The sequence below is a fragment of the Vombatus ursinus genome, unplaced genomic scaffold (genome assembly GCF_900497805.2).
Source record: "Vombatus ursinus unplaced genomic scaffold, bare-nosed wombat genome assembly UNPS02014841.1, whole genome shotgun sequence".
NCBI lineage: Eukaryota > Metazoa > Chordata > Mammalia > Diprotodontia > Vombatidae > Vombatus > Vombatus ursinus.
This window is the reverse complement of record NW_020954619.1, coordinates 2,573,207-2,585,176: the sequence shown is the minus strand read 5'-3', so window position 1 is coordinate 2,585,176 and position 11,970 is coordinate 2,573,207. Positions and strand designations below refer to the sequence as shown.

The 11,970-nt window shown below is 40.9% G+C and overlaps 1 protein-coding gene across 1 annotated transcript in view; it reads left to right on the top strand.

Moving 5' to 3' along the window:
* The first annotated feature begins 3,445 nt into the window (after positions 1 to 3,445).
* XRN2 (5'-3' exoribonuclease 2) overlaps positions 3,446 to 11,970 on the top strand; it is a 101,187-nt gene continuing 92,662 nt past the window's right edge. The window contains exon 1 of the mRNA XM_027840378.1: positions 3,446 to 3,633. Within this exon, the coding sequence (XP_027696179.1) occupies positions 3,559 to 3,633 (75 nt within the window). The 5' untranslated portion in view covers positions 3,446 to 3,558. The remainder of the gene's footprint in view (positions 3,634 to 11,970) is intronic.

Below are 11,970 nucleotides of genomic sequence, written 5' to 3'. Positions count from 1 at the left end.
ATGTACTGTAGACATTTTAAACTTAACATGTACAAAATTGAATTCTCTTTTTTCCTTAACCCTTCCCTCTTCCTAACTTCTCCATTACTATCAAAGTCACCACAATCCTACCAGTTACCCAGACCCCCAACCCAGATGTTATTGAGAGTTAGACTCTCAACTCTCTTACCCCTATATTTAATCAGTTGCAAAGGCTTGTCAATTTTACCTTTGTAACATCTCTTATAAATACTTACTTCTTTTCTCTGACATTGCTACCACCCTTGTGTAGGACCTCATTACCTCGGGCAAGTATTGCAATAGAGTTCTGGTTGGTCTCCCTGCCTCACATCTCTCCCCAATCTAGTCCATTCTCTGCTCACTTGTGGAATTGATCTTCCTAAAGCACAACTATTCTCCCCTAATCAATAAACTCCAGCTCCCTATCATTTCCTAGATCAAATGAAAACTCTCCTTGGTACTCAAAGCCCTTCAAACCTACCCTCCTACCCCTACATTTTCAGTTTTCTTTATGTTCCCCTATGAAGTCTGTGATCTAGTGACACTTGCTGCTGGGCCTCACACACAACTCTCCCCTCTCTCAACTATGGACATTTTCACTGACTGACTCTCATTCCTGGAATGCTTTCCCTCCTCTTCTCTGCCTTCTGTCTTCCCTGAAGTTCCAGTCAAATTCCACATTTTGCAAGAAGCTTTTCCTGATTTCCCTGAATGCTAGTGTATTCTCTCTGATTATCACCAAATAATCTTGTATATATTTTGTTTGTACAAAATTGTGTGTTGCCTCTTCTATTTGACTGTGAGGAAGGACTATTTTTTGCCATTCTTTGTATCCTCAGAGCTTAGTACAGTGTCTAGCACATAGTAGGAACAATAATAGACAATAATAGCCCGTAAATTTGAATGATTGTTTTCCATCTTTGGATCACTAGTGCCTAGCACAGAGCTTTGTATATTGGATGCTCTTCCTCCTCATCTCTACCTCCTGGCTTCCCTTCAAGTCCCACTAAAACTAAAATCCTACCTCCTATGGGAAGCCTTTCCCAATCTTTCTTAATCCTAGAGTGGTCTCTCTTATTTATTTCCTATTTGCTATTAAAATTATTTCCTATTTATCTCGTATATAGCTTGTTTGAACATATTTGTTTGTTATCTCTCCCATTGGATTGTGAATTTCTGCCTTTCTGTATCCCTAGCATTTAGCACAGTGTCCTGCACACAGTAGGCTTTTATTAGATGATTACTGGTGGACTCACTAGTAGGTGATTGTTGAATTAAAATTTCAGAAGCCTGTTACCAATAACCTTACTTTTCACCTTAAAATAATTTCATCATAAAATATGTGGTACTGTGGAAAACACACTGGCTTTGGGGTCGAATGACTTAGGTTCAAAGCCTGCTTATTTTACATATATGAGTGTGTCTAGAGCAAGTCACAACTTCCCTGGGTCAGTTTCTTCATCTTTCAGATGATAGGAATGGCCTCTGAAATCCCTTCCACTTTTAGGGATATGATCTTACATATTTATACTCAATTGATGTAAACTATTATTTTCAAAATATCGAGAAAACATGGTCATGTAATGTATATTAAAAAAAAGCAATTCTAGTTTTAAAAGATATTCTAGAACAAGGTTTTTTAACCCTGAAGTTAGGGAGTCCATGAACTTGCAGGGAGGAAAAAAATTGCATCTTTATTACAATATAATTGGCTGTCTTTGTAATCCTATTTATTTTATGCATTTTATTACATTACTCTGAGAAGGCATCCATACATAGACTTTAGCAGCCTGCAAAAAGGGGTCCATGACAAACCAAAAGTTTAAGAACTCTTTTTCTAGATAGGGAATTGGCTTGTTTCTTCGTCTGTAAAATAAAGGGAGGTGGCCTCTGATTTTAAAATTTCTTCCAACCCTAACAGCTTAGGCTTTTAATAGCCTACTTAATACCAGGTTTAAACTTCCATAGGTTTTGTAAGTGTATATTAGAAAACCCACAAGGATTTCAATTTCAGAAATAGTGGAATGCATTTTTAATTAACATAATTTAATTAACATAAATGAAAGAGAAGACATTTGTGATTAATTAAAAATATATCTTCCTAACATAAAAAATTGCAAAAGGAATCAGTCATTTAAAAAGTCTAAAAAATTTTAAAACATTACATTTTGTTGGCCCAAACACGGATACCACATGAATATAAATATCTAGAAACCTAGAAAGAGATTCTGTCCCTTAAAGACAAAAATTAATGGTACAGCAGTTTTCTTGAATGGAGTGCAGAAATAAATATCTTCAACACTAGCCTTGGAGTCATCAGACATATTTAAATCCCAGCCCTGCCACTAAAGCCACATGACCTTAAGCACATCACTTTCTGCTGGCATCTGCTCGTTTTTTATGAGAAAGCAGAACTAAATGCTCTAAAATGCTTTCTTTCGAGCGCTATATCCTGTAACTCAGCGGTTCTCAACTTTTGGTCTCAGGACCCTTTTACAAAATTTTTGAGACTCCAAAGAGCTTTTTGTTTACATAGCTTTCGATATTTAGCTTAAAACCCCTTAGAATTATTATGAAAATAATTTTGACCACGTAGACCCTCTGAAAGGGCCTGGGGGCACCCAGGGTTCCCCCTACCACACTTAAGAACCTCTGCTATAATTTAGGATGGGAATTTTCATAAGTGAAGTGGCACTGAAAGGGTGTATCTACTGGGCTACCTTTGACGTGCACCATTCAAAACCAAACAAATGAGAAAGTTTTACTTTCCATTTTAAACGAGTTCTCTATTCGAGAGAGATCACAGATCCCCTTAAGTTAACTGTTCAAAGGCTCACGGTGTCTGTAGATGAGGAGTAACAACGTACAACAAAGCGGGTTCGACCGCCAGAAGAGATTCCGGAGACTTCAATACTAGTGTGGGCAGGGTGGGTCGCAATTACGGGAAAGGCAGACAAAGGCGTCCTTTTTGTGGCCCCTCCCCAAAGGCCAAATTCCAGAGCCGACTAGCAGGGCTAGGTCTCAAAGAGAAGTTCCCTGGACTGGAGCTGCTACTCGGTGCGGGGCCCAGCGAAGGCCGCGACCACCCCGGGGCCTCCTTCCCACCTGCGCCGCTCAATCAGGGGCGGTGGTGGGGAACAGCTGCCGCGCGGGGCACTCGGCGTCGAGGCGCTCAACATAGGCCCCGCCTCACCTAACGGGACCTCGGGCCGCCAGGGCGAGGCCTCCGCCGGACTGCGGGGTATGGCGGCTCGGCCCACAGACCCCCTGCGGTCGCCTTCATGGGGTAGCGCACAATGCGCCCACTCTCTCCGGGGCTGCTAGCAGCAGCGGGAGCCCCGCCCCAGCCGGGTCGCTCCCCCCGCCCCCCTTCCCCGGCGTTCTTTTCCCGCCGTGCTCTGCCGCGGCAGCCGCGTGGCGTCACTTCCCCCCGCTCGGCCTGAAGGTGGGCGGAAGTGCCTGCCCTCTGCCGCCGTTGCCGCCGCCGCCTGTCTCTCTGGTTACGCTTTTTTTCCCCGGGACCGGGCTTGCCGACTCAAAAAGCGCCCGACCGACACCATGGGAGTCCCGGCTTTCTTTCGCTGGCTGAGCCGCAAGTATCCGTCCATCATCGTGAACTGCGTGGAGGAAAAGGTAAAGGGGGGTGACGGGGAGGGGGTCGTCCGAGGCGTCGGCGGAGAGGCTGGGGGCCCCGGGCGTGACTAGGCCCTGCGTCTCCTGCCGCCCCTGTTCCTCCTGTTGTCGAGCCTGAGTCGGGGCACGCCGGGACCCCGGAGTCCTGACCTGCCCGCGTGCGGAAGACCCCCCCTTTTTGGTGTAGCCCGCTAAAGAGTCCCCACCCCCTTGGGGATTCCCCGCGCTGAGACACGCGGTCGTCACTTCTAAGTTCCACGGGCGGGTGGCTCCGCCGCGGGTGAAGGGAGCGAGCCTGCGGGAGGACGGGAGAGGAGTGGTCGGGCTCTGGACTCTGCGCTGCCCCTTTTGGGTCGGCCTACGGGCTGAGCTCCACCCCGCACCCCCAACTCCTCCACCCCCGGCCACTTTCCGGTGTGCGGTTGTTCCTTCGTGGGGGAGTCTTGACTCTGGGAGCCGGGAGTCTTCGGCTCCTTCTTCGCCGCGCTCTCACCGAGTGTGCCCCGTTTTATCTTCCTTGCTGTGGACTTTTAAAGTGAACAGTCGTGTGCCTGAATAGCACGCACCACAGGCCCGCCAAATCGGGTGTTTGTCATTTTATTTGTGGTAACAAGCTTTGTGTTAATCTCGAGTTAAATTTTTTTTTTCAATTACCAAAAATCTAACCTCAGTTTTCCGAAGGGGAGAGGAAGGGGAAGGGGAAAAAAAGCCTTGTAACAAATATGCAAAATTAAAACTAATACCATACCCGAAAGATATATTTATTATTCTGCACCCTGAGTCTACTCCTCTTTTTTAGGAGGTGGGTAACAGTCTTTATCATCTCAAATCACTAGTGGTCATTGCATTGATCAAAGTTTTAAGTGCTTTAGTTGTTTGTCTTCTCAGTATTGTAGTTATTTTAGAAATGATTTTCTGGGTTCTGCTTAGTCTATTCTGTATCAGTTCATACTTGGTCTTCTCAGGTTTCTTTGGAACCTATGCTTTCATCATTTATTAATGAATTATAATGATGTTCATGTACCGTAATGTATTCGGCCATTACCCAAAAGATAGGAACCTCTCTAAGTTTGCATTACAAAAGGAGCTGCCATAATTATTATTTTTTAAACATAAAGGTCCTTTTATTTCTTCCTTTTTTTTTTTTGTCCTTTTGGGGTTTGGGAAAGTCGAAGAATATGCACATCTTAGTTACTTTGGGGGCATGATTCTAAATTGCTTTCCAGAATGGCTGTACCAATTAAGAGCTTCACCTACCATACATTATTTTCATGAGCTTTTAGAAAGGTGTCTGCAACTTGTTCTTTGATGTTTTCAGTCAAACTGACTTAATATCCCCCCTCCATAATCCTAAAGAAGAATTAAGAGGGAAATATATGATTTCCCTGAGACTTTGAAATTTCCTAGTTGCATTGTTGGAATCTTCAACTTTTTGAGTAGGGAGAGCTAAGCAGCCTGTTTTTCCTGCTCCCATTTTCACATTTTGGATTTAGGTAATTTTGAATTATATTTTTTTTCCCTTGGGTGTGATATTGTTAGACCTCATTTTTTATCTTTTCTTTGAATTAAAGACAGGAAAAACATTGCAATATATTTCTCTTTGAATAAAATTGGCATAGTAAGTTCTTTTTGCATTTTGAGTTCTAATAGAATCTCGATTTTAGTTTTTTCACTTCCAGGACAGACCTCAAATTATATTTTTGTAGCATGGCCAAGATTACCCTATATTGTTTCTAAAAGAGGAAAGTCCCTTATTTCATTGTTTTTTTGAGTTCTTTCAGATGCATATTCATGTGTTGTAGAAAATCACGATAGCCAGATAATTGCAATAATGATTCACTGAGTTTGTCATTTATTATGCCAACATTGATTTATACATCAAAGTACACTTCATTCAATTCAGGTTTATTTAAGTTGGGATTAATGGTTGAACAAGTTGACTTAAAACCTTGCAGTAAAATTAGAACTTAGAGAACTTAGAGCACGGACCATTCCTTCCCTCCCCCCCCAAAAAAATAAAGGTTCAACTCATTCAGATTCCAGTAATTAATAAGAATGTTTCAAACATGTTTTTGGAGAGCAGGTTAAGTAACTTTTTAAAACTATGCTGTATGGCAGCTGTTACCCTTATTAGTGTTAGAATCATTAGTAAAAAGAACCCCTCTCTCCCAGCTGTTGGACCATAGCCTTGTCTGTTAGGTTGAGATGGATCACTGGTTAGCACTTCTGCGCTTTTCACCACATACACATTTCTTTTGTGTTTTTTCTTCATTTTCCCTGTTTCACTTTTTCTCTCTTTCTTGTTCTTTTCTAAACCCTGCCTTTGCATATGCTAGTGATACTCATTCGAAAAAGGTTATTGATTGCAATACTAGGGTAATAGTGGCTATCTTCTAGGGGTAACTGAAGGAAGGTAGATTGGGGGGAGATGGTGGTATACATTAGAAAAATCAATGTGCTCTGGAGTGGAAATCAGGAGAAGCCTTCATGAAAAAGATGAAGCTTGAGACTTAGGATTTGAATTGTTATAGAGGAAAGGTTGAGGACCCCTTATCAAAAATTTTTTTTTTATTCCAGAGAAGTCAATATATAGCACTATATTGGTTGGTATGATACAGGAATGGAAATGTTTCACCTTCGTCAGCTATTTTTTTCCCCTTAAATTTGCTCAGCATTGTGCTAAATATTTGGGGAGATTAAAAAAGAGTCTGATAATTCTTCCTCAAGGAGCTTACCATCTGGTTGGGCATTTACAAGATGAATGCGTTTAGAACAGTACATGACAGTATACCCGTATGTTAAATTATGTGGCATAGACTATATACATTAGGGACAGGGATTAGACCTGTGATTTCATTGTCTGGATGAGGAAACTGTCTTCTAGGACAAGTTGGTACCTTCTTTGCAACTTAAAAATCTTCTGAAAGTTACCTACAGCACCAGGGTTAAATAACTTGCCCCAGGACAAGCAGCCAGAATATGACAGAACCTACACTTGAATTCATGTGTTACAGTCTTAGTGGCCTGCTCTCTGTCCACTACGCCACTCTACCTTTAATTTTATGAAAACAATATTAGTAGCTCATATTATTTTTTTTTGATACAGCCATTTGAGGATGACACTAAATACTATATAGGATGTAGTATCCTGTTTTACAGGTGAGGTTACTGGTTGTTGACTAAGTGACTTGCTTGTAGTCACCATACTAGTTAAGTGCCTTAGGAAGAATTAACTCAGATCTTCTTGACTCTTAAATTCTTTGCCCTTTCCCTTCTGCCACACTGCTGCTCCAGTGTAATGAGTAGGCACTTAGAGAAAGGAAAGATCATTATCTCTAGAATTATTGGAGATGTTTTCCAGAAGGAAATGGGGCATGTGCTGATCTGTGGAGGGAGGATGGCTAATATTGGCACCCTTACTTTCCTTCTCTCACCTAAATTTTGCAATGAAGGCTTTTTGTATGGATATGGGTGATACAGAATACTGGGAAATGGAAGATCCCTACCCCCAAGGATCTTACATTCTATAAGATGAGACACCTCCCTGCTTCCTCAGGACTACCTGTGGTACAACTATCCTGCCTTTCCCCTCTCTTAACTATAATTTAACCTTCTTCGTCACTTTTGATCGGCTGTCAGGTCTTACTGATTCCTCTGCAATGTCTTTCACTTTCCTTTTGACTTTTAGAGCTTCAGTTTTCTTACTAGTTAAATGGGAATAATAATACTCACCTTATTTGCCTCATAAGATTTTTGTGGGGAAAGGAAGCTCTTAAAAATTTTGAAAGTGCTTTAGTAATGTAACAGCTTGAATGTTGCCCACTTAGGTTAGACCTTCTCATTTTACTAGCCTCAATTCAGCTGTCCTTTTTCTTCTTCAGTATTACTTTTATGTAGATAAAACTTTAGTTTCCAGAATACTTTTACCTGTTATTTAATATGATCCTTATAATGATACTTGTGAAATATTTAGGGTGGTTTTGTTTTTCTTTACTGGTGGCAAACTAGAATCCAAGTGCTTCTAATCCCTTATTCCACTGTTTTTTTCTGATAGATTATGCCTTCTCATCTCTCTTAGACCTGCTGGAATTTCTTCCAGTCAGATGATCTTTTAAATGCTAATTTTGTTTTAATATTTTGTTTATTTTTATTCTGAACTTAACAAACACCAAATAATATGAGTATTTCCATATACAAAGTAGAACAGTAAACCTTATCTAATATCTTTTCTCTTAAAATATATAATAAATGTAACATTTAACTGCTTAAAATTAAATTTTATTCTCAGTTAACAAGTATTTATTTTCTCTTCTTCCCATGTCCTCTCCTACTGGGAAAAAAAAAGAAAAACAAAATCCTTGTGACAAATACGTAGTCAAACAAAACAAATTCCCATGTTGGCTGTGTCCAAAAGTTTGTCTCATTCTGAATACTTAGTCTCACTTTTCTGAAAGGAGATAGTATGCTTTGTTGGTCTTCTGAAATCATGGTTGTTGAGAATTCTTAAGTCTTTCAAAATTGCTTATTTTTTATAGTGTTGTAGTATAAATTATTCTGCTTCCATTCACTTCATTCTGCATCAGTTTTTACAAGTTTTCCCAGGTTTCTCTGAACCTTTTCTTTTTGTTGTTTCTTATAACACAATGGTATTCCATTAAATTTGTATCCCACAATTTGTTCAGATATTCCCTCCAAAATCGACAGTCCTTTATTTTCCAATTCTTTTCCACTACCAAAAAAAGCTGCAATAAATATATTTTCTCCTCTGATCTCTTTGGGGCATGAGCCTAATACTGGTATCTCTCGGTCAAAGAGTGTGAGGGACTGTCTGATGTTGGCAGCTACCAGGTTGGGCGCTGTGACAAGGGTAGGGTAAGATCTGGGTATTTTGGAAGTCGAGGCAGGGGCTGTGGTAGGCAGAGTCGTGGTGAACTGGGATGGGCTGGATACGGAGAAGCCCTGAGGCAATGGACAGTGCTTTGTGAGACAAGCTGGGTGCAGTAGCCGAGCTTGAGCTCCTGAGGCAAGGGACGGTGCCACGTGGGAGTGGGACGGCAGAGGACTGAGTTCCCTTTGCCTAGTCCCCTCCCTATATGCAACGTCATCCCCAGACGCCTCTTGTGACCTTCCTGACTTCCTGAGTCCCTTTGTGCAGCACTGACCCCAGACCCCTCCTGAGTCTGACTTCCTAGGTCACGTACTCTGTCTATGCGCTAATCCCAGACCCCTCCTTCCTATATCCGGTCCTAGCCTCCTACGTCACTCCCTCCCCCTTAGTGTGCTAAACTCAGACAGCCCCTTCCGGTATCTGACCCTACAATCATTGGCTAGTAAGCGGGCTGGGGAGGAGGGGCTAGGTAGGTACTTAGAACAAGCGTGGTCAGATCACACATGCTCTCTCTCCTGGCTCCTGCCCTGTTGCTCTGGCCTTGCTACTTGGGCTTGCTATGATGGCTTGCTGTGTTGGCCTCTGAATAAAGCTCTGGTGTTGGTGCCTCCCGATGGCTCGTCTCTGTGTGGTTATCCGGCAGAGTACCGAAGACTCGAGTGTAAGTAAGACTCTGGTAGTGTGCTCCTTATAGAAGGAGTGGGTACTGGCATACGGCTGGCAGAAGGTCGGCGTGCAGCCAGTATAAGACAGTGTGCACAATTTAGTAAATTTGGGGGCATAATTTCAAATTCCTTCCAAAATGACTGGTCCAGTTCATAGATATGCTAATATTATATCAATGTGATTGTTTTTCTTGCAACACCTTCAATGGTAGTCTTTTTTTGGAGGGGGGGGACTGACTTTGCCAATTTGATGGGTGGAACCTCAAGAATTATATTAATTTGCATTTCTCTAAATATCAGTGATTGGGAGCCTTTTCCATATAACTATAGGGAGTTGGATTTCTTTTTGGGTACTATTTATAGCCTTTGACCAATTAGTGTATGTCTTATTTTTATAATTTGCATCAATTCTTTTTTTATTGTATCTTTTATTATTAATTAATTTATTTTTAGTTTTCAACATTCCCTTCCACAAGATTTTGAGTTCCAAATTTTCTCCCCATTTTATCCCTTCCCCCACCCCAACAGTGTGTGCATTCTGAATATCCCTTCCCCTAATCTGCCCTCCCTTCTATCCCCGCAACCCCTTCTCTTATCTCCTTCCCCTTCTATTTTCGTGTAGGGCAGAATAGATTTCTGTATATCTTATTTCCCAGTTGCATGTGAAAACAGTTTTTAACATTTGTTTTTAAAACTTTGGGTTCCGAATTTTCTCCCTTCCTCCTTCCCCACCCACTCTCCTTGAGAAGGCAAGCAACTCCATACTGGATATACTTGTATAGTCATGGAAAACACTTCCATAGTAGTCATGCTGTGGAAAACTAACTATATTTCCCTTCATCCTATCCTGCCCCCCTGTTTATTCTGTTCTCTCTTTTGACCCTGTCCCTCTTTAGAAGTGTTTGTTTCTGCTCCCAAGCTGCCCTCCCCTCTCTCATACCTTTACTCTCTTATCTCCTTCCACCCTTTTTTCCTGTAGGGTAAAATAGATTTCCATACCCAATTGAGTGTGTATGTTATTCCCTCCTTAAGCCAAATCCAATGAGAATAAGATTCATTCATTCTCTCTCACCTTCCCCCATTTCCCCTCTACTGTAAAAAGCCTTTTCTTGTCTGTTTTATGTGAGATGATTTACCCCATTCTACCTTTTCTTTTCTCCTTTTCCCAGTATAATCCTCTCACCCATTAATTTTATTCTCCAGATATCACCCATTCATCTTCAACTCACCCTGTGCCCTCTATCTATATATACATATATATTTTTTTTTACCTTCAGCTACCCCAATACTCTGACAAAGGTCTCATGAGTTACAAATATCATCTTTCCATGCAGGAATGTAAAGAGTTCAACCTTAATAAGTCCCTTATGATTCCTCTTTCCTGTTTACCTCTTAATTCTTCTCTTGAGTCCTGTATTTGAAAGTAGAATTTTTAGAATTTTCTGTTCAGCTCTGGTCTTTTCATCAAGAATGCTTGAAAGTCCTCTCTTTCACTGAAGGTCCATTTTTACCCCTGAAGGATTATATTCAATTTTGCTGAGTAGGTGATTCTTTTTTTTTTTAAATTAATTTATTTTGATTTATCAACAATCACTTCCATAAGCTTTTGAGTTTTAAATTTTTCTCCCCTTCCATCCTCATCTCCCTCCCCAAGACAGAGCTCAATCTGATATAGGCTATACATATACATTCCTATTAAATATATTTTCACATTAGTGATGTTGTAAGTAGGAATTAGAACCAATAGGAGGAACCTGGGTAGGTGATTCTTGGTTGTAACCTATCTCCTTTGCCCTCCAGAATATCATATTCCAAGCTCTCCAGTCCCTTAATGTAGAAGCTGCTAAATCTTGTGTTATCCTGATTGTGTTTCCACTGAATTGTTTCATTCTGGTTGCTTGCAATATTTTCTCCTTGACCTGGGAACTCTGGAATTTGGCTACAGTATACCTAAGAGTTTTCCTTTTCCTTTCAGGAGGTGATTAGTGAATTCTTTCAATTTCTATTTTACCCTCTGGTTCTAGAATATCAGGACAGTTTTCCTTGCTAATTTCTTGAAAGATGATATCTAGGCTCTTTTGATCATGGCTTTCAGATTGTCCAGTAATTTTTAAATTATCTCTTCTGGATCTATATTCCAGGTCAGTTGTTTTTCCAATGAGATATGTCTCATTGTTTTCTATTTTTGCATTCTTTTGGTTTTGTTTTACAATGTGTTGATTTCTCAAAGTCACTAGCTTCCATTTGCTCCATTTTAATTTTTAAGGAAGTGTTTTCTTCGTTGAGCTTTTGGACTTCCTTTTCCATTTGGCCAGTTCTGCTTTTTAAGGCATTCTTCTCTTCATTGGCTTTTTGGACCTCTTTTGCCATTTGGGTTAGGCTATTTTTTGAGGTGTTACTTTCTTCAGTATTTTTTTCGGGTCTCTTTTAGCAAGCTCTTGACTTGTTTTTCTTGATTTTCTTGCATCACTCTCATTTCTCTTCCCAGTTTTTCCTCTGCTTCTCTTACTTGCTCCTCAAAATCCTTTTTGAGCTGTTCCATGGCCTGGGACTGATTCATATTTTTCTTGGAGGCTTTGGATGTAGGAGCTTTGACTTTGTTGTTTTCTTCTGGTTGTATGTTTTGATCTTTGTCACTAAAGAAAGATTCTGTGGTCTGACTTTTTTTGCTTAGTCTGTTCATGTTCCCAGCCAAGTACTTGAGTTTTAAACTCTTTGTTAAGGTAGGGGTCTGCTTCCAGTGTGGAGAATGTGCTGTCCCAAGCTTCGGGCGGGGGGGGGGGG